Consider the following 19,862-nt stretch of genomic DNA (forward strand, 5'->3'; position numbering starts at 1 on the left):
TGCTGGAGTGGTTTTCAGGGGTGGCTTTGAACCTGACCCTGGCAAGTGCAGAGAGAGTCAGTTATAATGCTGTAATATTATCTTTATTCTTGGAGAATATGGGATTATATTGTCTAATGGTCACTCTTTATTCTGCATCCTGTGAAATAATGAGGTCTTAGGTCAAATGAGAAGGTAGATACTGGATCCACATGGAATGTGTTCACTGCCTTTGGTTGTGCTGAACTGCCAGGCAGACAAGTGCCTATAAATGTGCACTCACTTCCTTACCACCTTTTCCACACTCTAAACCAAATAAAGCTGTCACAGAAGACTGAATACAAAGAAGATTACTTCTTAAAATAATTTATGGCTACATACTCTGCCTATTTTGCACAAGATGTAGAAAAAGAGATCTGTTAAGCCAGTGCTGAGTAATTTAGACAGCCCATCTCAGGTTTGCACCAGCAGCCTGATAATCCCCTCTCTGTCCCCCTGAGGCAGAGAGCCCTTTGCAAGCAATGACTGCCATGGGCACTTCAGAAGAAGCTGGGCCTGAAGAGAGGGAATGCTCCCAGTTGAAGCAGTCAACCTTTTAATACTAATTTATAATTGTCTTTTTATTCTATTTCGTTCTACTTTCCATGCACAGCTCTTGGTATTTAGAAACCTTTGATCCATCTGTTATTGCATTCTGTTTGATTCTATAGTCTCATGCCTTTCTGTGAGACTGTCTTTACTGTGCCCACCTGAGATTCCTTTCAGTCCTGCTGCTTCTTTCTCTACTGTAGATTCCAACCCTTTTCCTTCCTGATGTGCCTCCTTTTCCCTATGGTCTTGGGCAGCAACTTCTGCTGTTGGATTCCAGGCTTCATCCCTCTCTTTCTTCCTTTCCATCTCAGGTGGGCTGGTGCAAATTTTCAGGTGGAGTGTGGGGAGAAAATAATACAATACTGTGGTGAAATCTTCAGCATACTGTACAAATATCAGTTTGCAATTTAGACTCTCTATGAAGAATAGCTGGAAATTCTGACATAGTGTCATTTTTCTTGTAGATATGCACCTTAGCAATAACTGTACGTATTTCATGCATCTTGTTGCCTTTCAAAATGTCATGTTATGTTTAACTACACTGATAAAAGTTCTGCATCAAATAAATTGCACAGATATTCTGGTCTATTTGACAGCACAGCCAAGCCCTTCTGTATAGTTCAGGTTTGGCTTCCTTATTTAAAGGGTGATTGATGTACTAAGAACAATTTTCAAAGGTGAATGCAAAACCAGAAAGAAAATTTCTAGACAGCAAAAACTACATGATGACATGACTGAGCAAATTCAGTGTGGAAGGGAAAATGAGACTGGTGAAAAATTATAGTCCTATTAATGTATTCCTAAATGTTATTAAGAGGTTAAAGATCAATTCTGACAGGCAGAATAAGAAGTAGAGCACTTGTGCTGCAACAAGGGAGAATAAAAAGAGTAAGGCAAATGTATTTACAGTGGAAGGCTTAGGTAATGAAACAGGATGCAAACAAAAATTGTGTAATCAATGTCCATGGAGGAAGTCAGGCCTAAACTAGATCATGTCTTTTGAGGCAGTAACTATACAATTTAATGATGCTTCCTAGAAGGCAGATGAGAATCAGTAAAGCATGTTAAATTGCCATCAGCTCTCTCCTCCGTCTTGTATGATTCAGTGCATTTGATTTTAAAGGGAAATTGTGCTTCAAAATATGGAAACCCATGACTCTGGCTTTCCTTTAAGAACTGAGCACCCAGTTCTAAAAGAGAAGAATATGTTCTCTGGCATGTGTGCTGCCCAGAACTTTATTGGTTCTCTAGCTTTCTTGAGTCAAAACACTTGTAGTAGTAATTCTATTGTTGTTTGTGTTTCTTCTGTTTAGGCTTGTAAATACTACAGTTCCCAGTGGCATGTTGTGAACTACAAATATGAATCCTATTCAGAAGACTTTCGACACTTACCACAGTAAGAGCTCACATAAGTTCCCTTTTTTATTATTTTTCCCCATTAAGCTTGTGTTATTTGCTAAGCTTTGTCCATATTTGCACTTTCCTTTGTCTTCTAAGCTTGTTTTACCATATTTTTAGTGCCTTGCATTTTTAAAAAGGGGAAGCAAAGGTCCTTCAGAAAAGTTCAAGACTCTGCAGAATTCGCTGGTATCAACAAACTCCATTAGTGCTGATTCAAATCCTTACAAGTGTATTTGTGTTTTCAGAGAACGGTTGATACAGGAGAGGTGGCTTTTCGTTTTCCTTAATAATGCATAAATGTCACTCACCTTTCACTGGGATTCATTCTCCCTTCAGTTACCCTGTGGAACAGAGTAGGATTTCAGTGCTTTATGGCTGCATTTACAGCAGAGCTGGGTGCACTGATGGTACAAGGCAGTAGAGGTGTGCCAGTGTCAGGGTAAGGGGCATTTCTCCTGTGCTTGGAGGCACACAAACATGAAAATCACTGGAACGTGCTGGGAGGAGCAGGAACAAGTTCCTTGACTTGAGTGGAAAGAAATTAAGAATCTGGTGCTCATTTCTACATGCATGAGTTTCTACCCATACTCTTGTTTCTGGAAGGTTTATGTCCTGCCCCTGAGGAAGGTTTTAGAGAATAGTTACCAAAATCACCAAGTGCCAGAATGAGCTGTTTTACTGCCTCCTTTCCTGGAGTTGAAGTCATTAAAATTAACTGGATGAAAAGGGTTTTTACCTGCTCATACGACAGGAACACATGAGTGCTCCAAGCTTGGGTTGGGTGGAAACTAGTACTAACATCATTGCTCCAAGAACTGAAAAAACTCATAAAATTAAGTCTTATGGCCCAGTTAGATGCTGTGTTCAGAGGGTTTTGCACTTCAGATTTGCATTTACTCCTGGATGTTGGTATTTTTACGAACAGCATACACCATAGTACAAAAAGCCATTAAGAGCAGTTTTGCTACTCGGAGATTATAAAAACACCCTTTCTTAAGTACCCAGCCTGCTGATTGGTTTAGAAAATTAATGCATTTAGTGCTCAAGAAAAATGGTTGTAGCACAGCAGTTTTCCATTTAACCTTAAATGTCTTCACTCTTATGAAATATGCACGGGGCAGATGTGGGTGCATTACTATGCACAAAAGTACATTTTAGCTGATTACATACATACCCTTCTGCAAAGGATATTTTGGTGTGGTGCTTAATGGGATTTTCTTTCATGGGTTCATGCTCCAGGGGTACCAGGGGTGTCTTACATCTTACTTTTTCCCCCCTGCTAGCACATACATTGTACTGAGGATTATACTGACACGAGATCTTGTGCCTTGTATCTCTTAGGGAAGGTTGGGGTGCCACACTTGATATTTCAGATGCAAAGTTATAGCAGGGGTTGTCTACATTTTGTCTGCTGGAAGCCTACGTGGCTTTTGAGCTTAACATACCTTTAACAGATCTGGTTTGAGATGCACCTCATTTCATATTGTTTCCAGCCTCTTCTACCTTGATTTTCATGTGCATGTAACAAAGTTTGGTGTGTTAGACTAAATCTTTTCAAGAAAAATAGAGACATTATATGTCCTGGTCATTATACTGTATCTCACTGTTAATAGTTCTGGACCTTTTTACCACTCTTTTTTTTTTTTATTTTTTAAGAATTTTTAACAGCTGCCCTTAGTTGCATTGGAAAACCTGCAATGGTTTTCCATTACAAATATTCTGACTATTAAAGCTTTACAGATGTCAAAAATATCAGTAGATTGTAATTGTTTTATTCAAAATGTTGATCAGTTTTTTGCAGTAAATAAACTGCAAAACTGGAACAAATCAAAGAGGGAATGAAACACTCTTGTGTTCTCTGTGCACTTGTGGTGGTATGGCCACTTCATGAGAACACTGGTTTTGAAATGGGGAAAATGAAAAAAGATAGATATTGTTTATTACTCTGATCATCCTTGTCTGTAATCTATGTATGAATGAATGAAAAGGGTCAAAGTTTTCTTTTTTTTTTACTCTGGAAAAGTCAGTCTTCCTAATAACAGATTTTAGCATGAAAACTTTTTTCAGTTTTCATATAATAACTGAAGGCTTTCAAGATGAGATTTCTAATCTTCAGGTATTTGAAAACAGTACTGGAATTTTTCAGGGCACTGAAAAGTCTAATTTTTTCCATTTAAAAATACCCTTGAATTTTTATTGTGTGTATTTGGCTGTTACTTACTGTTTAATTCTGCAGCATGAGAAGTACTCTGGGCCTAAGTACAGTTATTTATATGCTTAAAATTAAGTAAATATTTAGGTGCTTTGCTTTTTCATATTCAGTTGTGGGTTTGAGTATACAGTATAAAGAACTTAAATGGCATCACATCAAAAAGACATCTCTGTATTTTGAAAAATTGCTTGAAGGCTGTGCTCATCATCTCAAATAGAAAAAAAAGTCTTTAAATCATAAAGTGGTGTAGAAGCTTTAAGATAAAAGTTCTAATGGTCTTGGTTAAGAAATCTATTGAAGAGCTCAGTCTCCTTTCTTTGCCAAACTTGAATGGGACCCCTCTTTGGAAATTGTGTTGGGTTTGTTGCCTGTTGTGATGGAAGAGCAACAAAGAGACCAAAAAAATGGTATTTTATCATTTGTATAGAACTGTTTCAGCTTCAGAGTAAGATATATGTGGGTTAGGGAAAAAGTATTTTAAAAGTGTTGTGGTTTTAAAGGAGACAATAGAATCACAGCAAAAGGTGTACTGACATTGCTGTTGGGGCTCAGTGTGGTTACATCCCTGAAAATATCAGGTACATGATTTGTTTTTAATAAATAAATGAATACATTTTTCCCCCCTCCCAGAAGTGAATGTAGACCAGAGAAACTGCCATCACATTCCTTTGAAATCGATCATGAAGATGTGGATAAGGATGAAGTATGTATTCTGGTTTTGGCATGGGTTGTTTTTTTTCTACTGGGGAAGTTATTTATTGCTTTAATATCAAATAAAGAATGATAATGTACTGTAATTATCTCCTATAAAATATTTCATACTTTAAATAGCTCTGAAATTAGTGGAACAGCTTTGTCTCATGTCATCCTGTGTAGGGGAGGGCTATTAATAATGTCTTATTTCAAAAGGAATGAAAGGGTGATTATTTGTTAGCAAGCAGACATTCACACATTACAGTTTTTGTCTTGGAATTCAGAAAACAAGTCTGTGCAATTTTACCCTTGTCTTTCATACAGGACACAACATCCCACTCATCTTCCAAAGGTGGTGGTGGTGGAGGAGGAGGAGGATTAGCAGCAGGAGTTTACAAGTCTGGATGGCTTTATAAAGGGAATTTCAACAGCACTGTCAACAATAGCATTACTGTTCGGGTAAGGAAACAACATTATTCTTTCTTTATTCCCTTTGGGTTTATTTTCCCCACAGAGGCACACTTTTTGCCATTATCACTTAGCTGTTTATATCTGGGGTTTATATCTCAGGGTTGATTACATTGTTTGTATCTCAGGTTTGATTATATGGCTTTAAATGATAATAAAATAATATTTCATTTGTCTGCAGAATAGAGATTGAAGTACAGTCAGGGGGTTACCTGTTATTTAAACCCTGTGAATTAAGTATCAGCGAAAAAAATTGCAGTACAACAATTTTCACGCTGTTTCTTTCCCACCAATGCAGTCATTCAAAAAGCGCTACTTCCAGCTGACGCAGTTGTCGGATAACTCGTATATTATGAATTTTTATAAAGATGAAAAAATATCAAAGGAGCCAAAGGGATGTATTTTTTTGGATTCTTGTACAGGAGTTGTACAGGTAAGTTCCAGTTTATTTCATTGTAGTGTTTTGGGTGTAGGATTTGTTTAAAAAGGCAAGGGGAAGAACACATTCATTAGCAGAATAATGGTGTCATTAGCAGTTTTAGGAAATGAAAACACCAATGGTTTTGCTCTTTAATTTGATGCAGATGCTCAGACTGACAAGTTACAAAAAAGCACAGCTGAATTATGATAGCAGACCATGCACACACTCTTTGTCCGTTGCGAACATGAGAAAAATAATATTGTGAAATGTTTGGGAGGGGTTTCACTGAAATTATTTCTGAGATGTCACATTTTACCTCATGCTTACTAAGAGCATGCTTGCTTGTTGTGGGGTAAAGAGACTCAGGTTGCAAAGCACTGCCTGTTGGGCAAGTGTGAAATTAATCTTGTATCCTGAGCCTGATTGAAGGTCATCACTTCTGGAGATGATAGAGCATCTTAATGGCATCAGGTAGGTGAGAACCTTATTGTTTGTTATCCAGTAATGTCTAAATCTTTTTTTTCCTTTTGTTACACTTAGACTGTGTTCTTAGCTTTTTTCTCCCATCTTGTTCTTCCTTTCCTCTCATTCTAATAATATATTTCTTTTTTTTCTTTTGTTTCATTCTAAACAAGGTGTTACCTTGAATGGTATGTGACTGTTGAGTGATCTAGCCCAATGTGTTAGTGAATAAGGAAATGCCTTTTATTTAATCCATACTTTACAACTTAACCAGTACTGATTGGTAACAGATTTGAGGATTGCTTTGAAAGAAGCCTTTCAGGTGACACCAGGGAAGAGCTCTGATAAACAAGAAGTTTTCTTGGTTGCGATGTCCCTCCTTTATGTCTAAACCCCTTGGAGCAAGAAAAGTGATCAGTTCCCAGTGACTCACCTGGGAACAAGCAATGGCCATTTTCCCAGTGCTGTTCAGAAGGATGTTTGTTTTTCCAAACAGGGGTAGGAGAGCCTGGAGATAAGCATGTAGGACAGTGATGTTTACCAGTGTCAGTCCAGTGGCTTGAGACCCTCACAGGTAGCTTGGAAGTGCAGCAGAAGCCATGGAGGAGATTCTTACAGAGAAATCCTGATTAGAAACTGCTGCTTGCTCCTGCCTGCAGCAGGGGCTTTCTTGCAAGCTGGGTCTCAGCCAGAGCTCCAGTCCAGCCCTGTAGGGTCTTGTTATGCACATATTTAATGCTACCCTAGAAGGTTCCCTTTCTGCTGTGCTGTTTCTCATGACACTCTAGGAAAATGTGTTGGCTGCAAGATTTCAGCCCTTTTTGACTAACTTCTGACAAAAAAAACTCAAGAAACCTTTGAAATCCTCCTCCCCCTGAACCTTTGACGGATGATTTCTAAATCTACAGTGTTCCTCCAGACTGTCCCACACTGGTTGAACTCTTCTCCTCTTGCCTGCCCTCAGATACAAGTTTCTGTGATAGGTTTTGATTGACATTTAGTATGGGATTCACAAATTTGAGCTAGCTTCACTAGCAAGAAGTTAGAGTCTTAGCCAAGGGTGAATACCATCAGCGGTCCAAGTTTGTGATGGACTTGGAATCATAGGGCTGAAAAACAAAACCTAGCTTAGAGTTGCCATAAGCAGGGAGACCAGAGAATGTAGAGAAAGAGTTGGGTAAAACTGAATTTTTAGTGGAAAAGTGTGATGTGTACGTTGTGATTTCATGAGTTTTAATACCACTGTAAATTATTAAAGTCTCTATGACTTAGAGCTCCTGTTTGATTGAGATAGAATGTCAAAATTGTAGTAAATGTCCCAGAGAAATCATCTCCAGATAAAATACAAAATGCTTCCAAAACAATTCGTTAGTTCGGAAGAATGACCCTGCAGGCATTAGACTTAGCCTGATGTTTCATTTATAGCTCATTCATAGTCTCTTTTTTGAATCTTGTATTACTTCTTTCTGAAAGAAATGTTTTGAACTTGAAATTAATTGTTGAAGATTAGAAGTCAAGGTCCATATGGAAGGAGTTTTATAGAGGAGCAAACTGAGAATTGGTACATTGATGGGGGTTTTTTTAATTTTTATTAACTGATCAGGAAGGTAAAATAGTTGACCTTAGATTTAAAACAAAGACTTTGCTGTAGATCTCATCTGCTTGCCAGAAGTCTGAAGTGCAGATGGAAAAGTGGATATTGAAGTTTTCCTGCCCTGCCTGATGTTTTTAAGGTTCAGCATGCAAAATATATTGCTATATTAGATAATGTCTGATAGCCTTTCAGTACCCTATTTAAAATCTTGGCCATGTCATAAAGGGAAATATATAAAATAGAAAATAAACCCATTAATTTTAAATGCTTTTGTCTTATCTGAAGTAAAATTGAAACAGAGTATTCTTCTTTATAGATTGTGCATAAACTGGTGTACATAATTTACATTACAAGTAATCTGGCTTTAAAAGTTTTAAGTGGCCATTAGCTAAGATCCTTGGCATAGTTTTGTTTAACTTCTAGCTCTTGGTCAAGCCCTTATATAATTTTATATATCTGTCACAGGATTTATTGAAGTTTTAGTCCTTGTTTTACATTATCTTGAATGTATGATTGGAGGAGAGGAGTAATATCAGGATGAATACTGAACACCCAAGAACCTATTGCTGCAAAACCCAAGCCTGTTCTCACTCTGCACTTGATGGACTAAAATTTATAACCCTGAAAGAATAAACCTCTATAAAGTATTTGAGAGGAAAATTATTTCCTATCAAGAGAATTTCCAGTAGCAGAACTGAAAAATAGCACACGTGCACACATATGCACACAGACAATCCCAAGTCAGTTTGAAAAGCCAAGATTTGCCTGACCCCATTGACCCAAGCAGCTCCAGAAGAAGTAGTTCAGGCTTAAGTGATTCCTGGTCTGGGTCATGACATGTAATATAAGAACTGGAGCAAGTGATTAGCAACAGATTGGGTAGGAATCTTCTAAATCATCTCTGCTGCTGGAAAAAAATGTTCATGGAACTTGCTTCTTAGTGTCCTGGGTTCTCATCCTCCTCTGCTAATCAGTATCAGATTTTACCTCTGTTCCTCTCAAATCAAAGTATCACTATCATCTCACCATCTGGCTTAAAAACCTCTTAATAACTTGTTCATATAGAACTGTGCAGAAAAATACTTCCAGTATGCAGAACTACAGGAGACCCCTGTGATGTTATTTGAGACTGTTAAGGAAGAAAAAAATGGAGTGAAATGACCAGTTATGGGGTGGATTTTTTTTTTCATTTGTCAGCATCACTCCAAGGTTAAATCTGTCCACAAAGTGATGGCAATCTTCTGGAATATTGAAATCAAAGTGGTGGCACTGATGTCCATCATCAGTCAGCTTTAAAAGTTCAGTGAAACAATAGGAGGTGGAATGCATTACTGTTCTCTCAGATACAAGCAAGGAGGAGAGAAAATTGATGCAACTGCTTCCTTAAAACTAAGAGATATGTGCCTCATTAATTGGGTGAATTTGAGAAATTAAGCACATTATGTTAGATCCCATCACTTTATTTAATTTTATGGAGCTGTTTCAGTAGCTAAGTACCTGTTAATTCTTATGACAGAAATGGACAGAGTTATCATCTCCTGCTGTTAAATCTGGTGACAGAGAACAGCTCTCAGGACTCAATCTATTCCCAGTATACTGGGCATTTGTTCTTATTTGTGTTTGAACAGGATAGCATTGACTGACCAGCACTATACCTCACCTTTGCCTCTTGTTAAAAATTGTTGAAATCCCCTAAGTTGTTTTTAAAATCAGTCTAAGACAGAAGTAGATGTGGGAAGTACCTACTGTAATAGTTACTCTGCAGGAATTCGTCCTGTTGCAATCTTCTGGAAAGTCCTGTTCCCACTCTCCCCCAAATATTTCTATGACTTAGCAACACTTTGATTGATCTTTTTGTGTGTCTGGTGTGCTGGTCAAGTGTAAGAGCTTGTTTTTTAGAGCTGTTCTCTCCAACTCATGCAGCAGTGCTGCGTTTTTGACCAGAGATTTTTTTATTGGTCCATATGGGAGGTATTCCCTTCTGAACTATTGTCCATCTTAGATTTCTGTGGCTAAATATAGAACATATGTCTGGCCACAGAAGCTCTTAAATGCACAAACTGACAGAAATTTCTGTTCATATTGCACTATTTGAGTTTTCTTTAAAGCCACTGAAGTTTGCTTAAATGTAATTTTTAAGAGTGGCCATATACAAGTCCAACAGATAGATGCCTTTTTCAGTACCTTTTTTTATTAGTTCTAGTGTTTATTTTTATTTTCCTTTTGTTCCAACAGAATAATAGGCTTAGGAAGCATGCCTTTGAGCTGAAAATGAATGACCTCACATACTTTGTGCTGGCAGCTGAAAATGAGCAGGATATGGATGACTGGATTTTTACTCTCAACAAAATCCTGCAAATAAATCCAGAGGGAACCATTCAGGAGAGGAAGAGTGCAGATCTCACTGATCTGAGACTTGGTAAGAGTGAAAAATCTCTTGTATTGCCAGGGGTTTTTAAACAAATGAAAAAAGTGGAACCTTCATATGAGTATTTAATCATTTTAACTGCCTGAGTCTGTAATGGATTCTGTACCTATTGATTCCTGACGAAGCAGCACCAGTCTTGGCAACCCCTGAACAATTTCAGCTAACTCCCCTCAGATCATTTTCAAACGGCTGGAAGGGAGATAAAGCTGTTCCCACAAAGTCAGCAGGAGCAACGTGGCTCCACTTTGCATATGCAGCTCTTTTTTAAATTTAGTCCTCTCTGTCAGTGATCTTGCTGGTACTTTGTGTTTTACTGTCCTGGAACTCTGAAGGTTTAAAAAAGTTTTGTGCTGGAGAGTGGTTTGATCAGTTCTTTTTCCAACATTATGCTTTCTTTAAAAATCTGGAGCTAATAAATTAAAAGAAAAAAAAACAGCTGTGGTATATGGCTCTTTCTCTGAAAAAAAGCTTATTGACTTTTGCTTCTTGCTTTTTTGAGCTTGCATATTATGCTCTCACTGTGGAAGAAAGAATTGGATGCTCTGTTATACTGCAGTCTTCATGTGGCAGTAACTCATTCCTCCACATAATAAATCCACATACAGTTTGGATGCATTCCAGCTGAAATTCTAAGGCTGAAAACACTTGAAACCTTAATACAGATGTAAAATGCGTGTGCTCTGAGCTGAGTCAAAGCTTTGCATCCATATGCATCTGAATCTTAGGGATGGTCAGAGCTAATTGAACTCTTTAGCCTGATGTTTATATATAGTAAGTTCTGATTTTGGAAGGACAGGATACTCATATAGACAAAGATGTTTTTAGAACTTGCGCAAGAGACTTGCACTTCAGATCAGAGGGGTACTTTTGAAAATGTGACCCATAAGGAATATTAATAAAGCAGGAAGAGATATGTGCATAAGGGGTCAAAACCACAGCCTAACAGAAAACAGAAGTCTCTTCTGATAAAAAAGCTGATAACAAGCAACAGGAATGTGCTATAGAGTTAGCTTGTCAAAGACATGAGGCTTTCTTGTCAGGAAGACCCCTAAGTGACTGTAGTGACTTCTTTCACATGGGGCTGAATTACCACGTGAGAACAGAGCACTCCCTGGTGAGCTGGGTAAAGCCCAGGGCTTGTGTTCAGTGCTGTTCTCTGGATCCATAGGTTTGCAGCTCGTGGAGTCCAGACTGCATCCCTCCCTTTCCCAGAGAGAGGGTGAGGTCCTTGCTGAATGCTCCCTTTACTGGGAATCCCAAAGCTTTGGTTGACATAAACCCTTGGTGGCATCGGAAGGGACTGAGAGGAAAAGGTGTCTTTGTCATGGGTGTGAATATTTGTCATGGGTGAATGTGTGGGAGGTTTCACTGAGTAGTCAGGGCTGTTGTTTGGAAGCTTAGATTAAGATACAGTGAGCACCAGTGAGAGATGAGGTTGAGGAGGACAGAGCATCACTTCCATTTGTAGAGATGATGAGTCTGAAGGGAGTAAAAAGAAATTACGTGGAAATATGGGGTTTTGCCTTTTAAACCCTATGGTAATAGCATACATAATGAAACCACTTTGTGATTATTTTTTCCTTCTCTTCAAGACCCTGCAGAAATTCCAGTGAATTATGATTGTTCTCAAGACGAGGCAGATTCTTCAGAGAACACCTTGCACCCAGACTTCGCAAAAGTAATGGATGTTACACTTTTCTTTACAAGTCTAGTGGAAAGAACTTCCTAGGTGAAAAATGTCTGCCAATACATGATCATTAATATTCTGAAAGGTGGAAAAATACAGCACAGTCTATTACAATTGTTAGAGACACAACAAGTGACAGGAATAATCCTTTCTAAGCACCTCATCCTTTTAAGTGAGAAAATATCCATCAGATACAAAGAGTAGGTGCTCCACAGTGTGTTTTGATTTGGACCTGTGAAGTCAATAAGGTTCTGGTCCCCTCAGTTATGTGTGAAATATTTGCTCATCTGAGCTGCATTTCAGTAGAATCTGGCCCTTGGAGAGCCAAGATTTCCTGTGTGACTGGAAGGGAAGTGAGCTCTGAACTGCTCATTGCCTTTTGTAACTTCATTGAAAGATGCATGTGCTACCAGGGGAGGCATTTTGTCCTCTGGAGCTCATAAACTGCTTCATGTGGATGAGATAATTGTCTATGGTGCTAAGAAGCTTTTTAATGAAAAGCTAGATTGGAAATGCTTCACTGCTTTCTCTTAAAAGAATGTACAATCTGTTTGTAGCCTTCTGCCAGTGAGCTGCTGTAGATGCTGTCTGCCTACAGAGGCAAATGCTGTTTGAGGATGTTACACAGATTGGAACTGAAAGCTGTCTATGCAATTGAGGACAGAATTTTACTGTAGGTCATATTCATATATGTGGTCAGCTAGAATGTTAAAAAGAATAAAAAAATCAAATCATCGAACAAAATAAAAACAAAACAACCAACCAAATTAAATGTATCTGATTAAATATTTAAGTATTAAGGGCAGCAGAAGTGTCTGATCATCTTGTCTGTGGGTAGATTCTTTCTAATGATTTAGTTGATGCAGCTATCTCAGAGGTATCTTGCAGATATCTCAAAGACCACTGGTGCCTGCAAGGCTATAGGAGATGGTCAGCTTGTTTTCTGATGCTCTTTTTGCCCTTTATATGGGTAATTCCTGCTCCCCCACCCTGGTTCTACAGGCCTGGCTGCAGCAGTGTTCTGTGGCCTTTCTCTAGTCCGTGCAGATAATCATCCTGGTCCCATCTCTATCTAAACCAGGCTACCAGAGCCACATCTGGAGCTGCCTCTGCAGGTCAGGCCATGGGCAGTGCGTGTTAGGAAGTGAACACAGAGCTCTTGGTCCTGCTGGGCTGCTGCTGCTTGTTACTTAATGCGTACTGGCAATACCATGATGTGGGAGACATGAAACACTAAATGGGGCCTGAACAAGCAAATATCCTGTGCCATGTCAGCTGAGGGTTGTACTCAGTCCTAGGCAACCAGAAAAGATGGACACACTTTTACTATTTCAGAGAATAATTTTTTTTAAAAAAACAGAGAAAATTGAAGTGCAAAGACTGAAGGAATTGAGCAATTGAAATATCCCAAGGGATCTTTAAGAGGAAAGAAATGTGTGGGGCTTACTTTACATATTGGATAAATGAGCTTAACTAGTGAGGAAAAAGGTTTTTGCAGTTAGACATGAGGATAAACTTTTAGAAGGTCGGGTAGGAAAGCACCAGGTGGCTTCAGAAGGTGAAGTTGGTTTTGTCAGAGAGCTTGCTATTAACTTAAGCATGTGTCAGAAAGGAAATGTCTGTGTCTGATCCTGCCTGTGACAGAGGGTGGATGGGAGAGGACTGCCAGCCTTTCCTTTGGGTGACACTGCAGTCTGTGTGCCTGCTCAGCCTTTGAGGCTGGGTGGCATTTGCTTCTCCCCTTTCTGCCCTCACCTGGCTCAGGTATTTTTCTGTGGTGCTGCTTTATTGGGGGTTTATTTCCCTCAGCTTGGGAGTCTCTAAACCAATTTTGGTGCAGAGATCTGACATCTTCCTCAATGGATTGTGGCTGCAGCTCTCTTCACAGAGAGCACCAACTCTCTCTCCCAGGATTTTTCCTGGGGAAAACAGCGAGAAGCACAGAGAGAAGAGAAAACAATTCTTATCTCTATTCACTGTTCTTGTTGTTTTGCACATGTGGAATGTGTTATGGAGATTGTTTACCCAAATTGATTTGTTAATTGGACACTGGTGAAGGTTGTTTTGATTCCTTGGCCAATTAGGTCAAAGCTGTGTCCTGACTGTCTCAGACAGTCATGGGTTTTTCTTTAGTATTCTTTTAGTATAGTATAGTATCTCTTTAGTATGTCATTTAGTATATATTAGTGTAATATAACTTAGCTTAATAAAGAAATTGTTCAGCCTTCTGATTCATTGAGTCAGAGCACATTATTCCCTACATTGGGGATGCCCCAGCAACAATAATGGATAGCACATGTGAACATACAAAAACTTGAATTACTTAATTGATCTATTTTGGGATTCCTTAGAAGTGTGTCATGGCCTGAAAAGCCCTGCTTCACAAGCAAAGAGTGCTTGGAGGTGCTTGGGGATAACTGCTGCAGAAGTGGGAAATGTTACGAGTGAAACATTGATCACTCATTTAGAAGTCTAACAGCTCTATGGATTTCTATTCTTGTGCAGAAAACTAATTTATTATCTGTCACCACAGTACATCACAGAAACAGAAGAAACAGTGAAAGCCTCTCGAAATACAGAGCGACTAAACCTGTTCTCTTTGGATCCTGATATAGCAGTAAGTGACATTTAATTTTTTTTTTTAATTCTTAGAAGTTTTCAAGTCCAGGTGACATGAGCTAACTGGGTTAGCAGAGTGGGTTGCATTTCAGCAAGCAGCTGGGTATCCCCAAGGCTTCAGCAGTGAGGAGGGAAGGGATTGTCTGCAGTCCACAGAGATTCCTGTACAGACTCTACACTTGGACTGCAGGATGGCTGAGGATGGCAGTGACCTCTGGAGGTCATCCAGTCCAGCTGAGCTAAGCTCTGCATTAGTTTAAATCAAGCATTAAAGCAAAGTTTAACATTTAATGTCAGGATTCAAAGAAAGTTATTTCTTGCACTGAATGTGCTTTAAATGGAAATTTTATTTTAGTTAAAAAGGCTTAAGTAACATTGGGATCAGTGTACATTTGAACTTGAGCCTGATGTCAATCAACTGTAAGACCATTATTCAAAGTATTAAGCAAATTGAAATTGTGATGTGGTATATAAATAGCAAGAAAAGAGGGAAATGCCTGGAATCTCATTCTAAAATGTCTGCTAATAATCTGAAAATGTGAGGGTTTTTAATGTATATTAGGAAATTAAAAGCTAGTTTTAGAAACTGCAAGTAAACAAGAAAAAAGTGTGTTCTAAAATTATAGGAAACTAATTTGGTTTCCTAATTCTGCCTCTGACATTATGTATGTCCTCAGGCAATCTTTTTGGTTTGCTTCCTAATTTATATATTAGGAATAATACTCATTTACTATAGTTATATGAAAAGACCAACAGTGACTTTTGAGGTTTTCAGGTGTTTCAGTGGTTGCAAAGACCTTTAAAAAGCTTACTTAGTTTTGGAATATGATGCTTTTTCCTATGTATAACAAATTGCCATACTTATTTCAGGCATTGAATCCTCAGAAAAAGGAGTTTCCAGGGATAAACTCAGTGATAAAACCATTTGAAGAAAAGCCTGCAAAGAGAATCCTGGTTACCTGCAAGTCCCTCAGTTTGAATCTCCAGGCCTGTGTTACTGAAAATGAAAATGATCCCTCAACCAATGTAAGCTTTTCTTATTCCTCTGTGATTTTTTTTCTTTCTTTTTTTGGTTGCTTTTTGTTGGTTGGGGTTTTTCTTCTTTTCATACATGTGTTAGTTTGGAGAGAGAAGTGAAAGGGAAGCTGTATCACATGTGCATACTGCTCCCTTTGGACCAAATAACAAAACTGATTAACTTTTCTCTAGATATTTTGAAGCTGATTTATAGTGCAGACTTTTAGCTACAGTTCAGAGAAGGATTAAAAATGTTTCAAACCTTGAGGATTCTTAACAATTGCTATAAGAGCAAGTTTAAACTGCCAAGACCTGTGCAGGGAGGCACTGGAATATCAGTTGCTGGTGAACTGGGGAGTTTTTGTTGGTTTTCTGGGAGAGACAAAGAACCAAGCAGATAAAGTTACAGGAGAGAAGGCAAAACAGAAAGGACAAGATGTTTCATCTAGTGGAAAAATCCAGCTAAAACCAAGACAAAACAGAAAATTTTGCTTATTCTTACTGTAAAAAAAAAAAAAAGAGCTGGGAAAATTGAGATGCAGTTGTCAGTCTGTAGCTTTTAGTTAGTTCTCCTCTGAAGCAGTAAAGTTATGGGACATCAGTGTCCCAGCAGCTCCACTTTCATATATTACATATGAGGCATTGATTGTGTTCGTTGATTTGTTTGTTTTTCATTTGAAGATGACCTCTACAGTGAGTGCAAATTCAGCATGATGTAATCAATATCTTTTTTTGGCAGACTGGAATAACTGTTTAAATAAAGCCATGATAACTGTACCAAGGGCATGCAATATTCACTGCAGAGGCTGGAAAAGCCAAGGACATTGTATCTGCTATGCACTGCTCTTTATCTCCACAGTTTTCAGGTTCTGGTTTCTGGACAGCTCAGGTGGTGTTATCCTGAGGCTGGTTTATTCTGTCAGAACTATGGATGCTCTCAGGAGGTTACTTTCAGTCACAGGACTGCATTCCCTGGTACTCTGCCATAGGATAAGTGGGCACTGTCAGAGTGGTTTGAATGCTCTTGGTTTCCCAGCAAAATGGAACATGTGTTTCCCACAGAATAATACACCCACGCTTTTGTGTTTGTACCAGTAAACATTTTCCATCCCTTTACATTTGTCATCTTTGTGTTGCATTTCTGACAGTCCCTGGAAAGCCCACACTCGCTCTTCCCTCTTTTATAATGACTCTCAATCTACATTTTAAAAGTCCTTCAGTGTGTTTTCTGGGACTCTATTCATTTGCTCTAATAATTAGTTATCTATTTGGTTTTGATTGTTTGAGTTTCTAAGCTGTCAGTTACACTTCTGGCACCCTGTTAACAAGCTTTCTTTAAATGCCCTTGAAATTGCATGGTTGGAAACTAATCTGGGGTGTGTGTGAACATGTGTTTTTAATGTATCTCATAATTTGTAAATAATATTTGTTTACTTTCTTTTTTTTCTGGTTGCAGAAACCCATTAAAAGATAGCGTTTACCCCCATCCTCTCAGTTACCACTTATTGTGTTTCTGGTATTTTCTGCAGGTAGAGCCTTTCTTTGTGAGTGTGGCACTGTATGATGTCAGGGATGGCAGGAAGATCTCGGCTGATTTTCATGTGGATTTGAACCACACTCTGGTTAGACAGATGATTTCACGTTCCTCGAGTCCATTGGAAAATGGTGCAGTTGAAAATATTGACTCAAATGAAATGGAAGAACCACAGGTCAAAGGGTTCCCAGAGGAGTGGCTGAAATACCCCAAACAGGTATTCCACATGTGACTTGCATGTCTTAGTGACTCGTGTGGCTTATTTTAGTTTGGTAGTATTCTTTTTCACTGGAGAACTTTTGCATGCTGTGTTCTTTTTCATTCTATGTTATTTTTCAACAAAATAACAAAATTCTCTTTTGTGTGTCAGTTGTATGGAGCCACTTGCATTCTGAGCTCCCTGTATAGACCATTTACAATCAGAGCTGATAAAAATTAGTGTCCCTTCTTTAGAGAAATCACCCCTCTTTTCTGTGCTTTTTGGGTCCATTTGCTGACCTCTCCCAGCCAGCCAAACAAAACCACACCTCAAAGCAACACCTAGGTGCTGCAATAATCCCAAAGTGCTTCCACATTATTGCAATAAGCTGTGGGCTGAAACAGCATGTGTTACCTTTTCTCCTCCTTCCACTGCCCTGGGGAATGACTGACTCAGGCCAGCTCTTGGGTGCTGCCCAAGAGGAGCAGTTAGCTTAGGCCACACTAACATGGTCACACTGCTTTTACTTGAGTCAGTCCATTTGCAAGGTGCTGCATGTGCACAAGCTGACTTCAGCACTAGCACAAAGATTTTCTTTTCCATCTGGCTGTTTTGAATAAGTAGAGATAATAATCCTTAATAATCCGTTCTGGATTTGGTTTGTTACTCTTTCCATCAGCAGAGAGCACTGGCAATATTTCCTTTCTCCAGTATCACTGTATACTTTTGAACTGTTCTCTCTTTTATCCACAGGCTCTTTTCTCCATAAGTAATCCTCACTCTGAGATTGTACTGGTGGCAAAAATAGAAAAGGTGCTTACAGGAAACATTGCCAGCAGTGCCGAACCTTACATTAAGAATCCTGATTCTTTTAAGGTAATGTAACAGGAACATCATTTCCTGCTCTGTAAGCTTCAGCCTGCTGAAGGCATTGCAAATCATGCTGACAAATCTCAGGTTGCTGAACAGGACAGGCTCCTGAGAGCCCCATGCTTCAGAAAGCAAATGTCCAAGTTCCACTGGCTGGATGAATGAAGCTCCATTTTGTCTGCAGCTTACAAATCCATCCGTGGTGCATTGCTGTGCTGGTTCTGCCTTAGTACAGGGATGTTCTCTTTCAGCAATGTTTTAGAAATTGTGAGCTATGGAACTTCGTACAGGAGCAAAGGTGGGGTAGGCACCTCTCTGAGAGCAGGCCCTGCACCTGCATTGGGTAGTTACAGAAATCTGGAATAACAACTTCAATGCAGTTCTGAATAAAGGAGTGGTGACAGGGTTTAATTTGTCAGCAGCATCAAATTAGTCTTGTGATACCTCTGCTGTCCACTCCAGAACCTTTTGTTATGAACAGTATCAGGCCAAATTATTGTAGGACACTGTAGCCTCTTCAGCTTGGATGTACTTTATGCAGCATTTAAGATGTTAGAATGATACTGATGAAATAATTCACGTTTCCTTTTTTGCAGTGTGCACAGAAAGTGTTAAAATCCAATAAACAGTTCTGCAGCAAGCTGGGGAAATACCGTATGCCATTTGCTTGGTCAGTGAGGTATGTGTTCATTCTTTTCATGATTTTATAAGCATCTTATAGCTTATTCCCTTGGACTTCTATCTTTTTATTCTTTTCCACTTTTTCTGCCTGAAGCTAAGCAAAGCTTTCTCTCTGGTCCAGGACCCCAGAATATCCTGCAGGCTTTTTGTTTCATTGCCCTATTTTTCTCACAGCTAAACGTCAGTTACTTGCTCATTAAATGTTGCTGTGGTGGAATCTTTTCTTCAGGTATGTAGTGAAGTTGCTAGGGAGCAGCAGCAGAGGTAGAATATCAATTTATCATGAGCTCCACCATTCACTGGGTGCTCAAAATGACCAAAGAGATTTCAAAGTCACAGATTTCATAAGAATTTCCTGCAAAGATAATTGTGGTCTGAAATAAAGTTGCAGTGGCTACCTAGAAGGTAGGTGCACAGGTTCTTGAGCCTCTGTTCTTATTTTGATGCCTGTCAAGCTTTAAGAAAAATCTAACCAAGGACTTGAAATGCTTTGGGGATCATATTGAGGGATTACAGTTCAGGTACTCGTGCATTTTTCATGGTTACTAGGTGATGGAGAACTTCTGCTTTCTCATTTGGTCAGCTGGGTTTTATTGCAGGTCAGTGCAGTGGAGTGGTAGTAATGGATTTTTAGTCTTTCTCTCTCTCCTCCTGCATAATTTCTGGTCTCACCTCAAGACTGAGGCACCCATGTGCCTTTTGATCCACTTTTACCAAATTGGGCTTTTTTTTCCCATTTGTTATCCTTTCAAGTTTTGATGTAATTGCTTTCTCTGCCCTTTTTTCTTTCTCAGTCTTGTGTGATTTCCCCAATTTACTGCTGCCCTGGGATGAGAGAGCTCTGTGACAGAGACCCTCCTGTAACAGCTCTCCTTTCTTTCTGCCATGCATAGAGCAGGAAATATAAATTTCCATATTCCCTATAAAAAGAAAAGCTGTCAATTGCCGAGTGACAACATTCCCCCTCTGTGGATAGATAGAAGGTAGGAGACTAGAGACAGTGGTG

General features: G+C 39.0%; 1 protein-coding gene across 1 annotated transcript in view; it reads left to right on the forward strand.

Annotated features, from left to right (window-relative positions):
• Window positions 1-19,862, forward strand: part of DOCK10 (dedicator of cytokinesis 10) — a 121,684-nt gene that overhangs the window by 46,088 nt on the left and 55,734 nt on the right. The window contains 11 exon segments of the mRNA XM_039722389.1: window positions 1,884-1,966; window positions 4,814-4,886; window positions 5,201-5,335; window positions 5,643-5,777; window positions 10,057-10,240; window positions 11,842-11,927; window positions 14,470-14,553; window positions 15,426-15,581; window positions 17,102-17,323; window positions 18,059-18,181; window positions 18,772-18,854. Coding sequence (XP_039578323.1) covers window positions 1,884-1,966; window positions 4,814-4,886; window positions 5,201-5,335; window positions 5,643-5,777; window positions 10,057-10,240; window positions 11,842-11,927; window positions 14,470-14,553; window positions 15,426-15,581; window positions 17,102-17,323; window positions 18,059-18,181; window positions 18,772-18,854 — 1,364 coding nt within the window.

Source organism: Passer montanus, unplaced genomic scaffold (assembly GCF_014805655.1).
Source record: "Passer montanus isolate IOZ18808 unplaced genomic scaffold, ASM1480565v1 scaffold48, whole genome shotgun sequence".
NCBI lineage: Eukaryota > Metazoa > Chordata > Aves > Passeriformes > Passeridae > Passer > Passer montanus.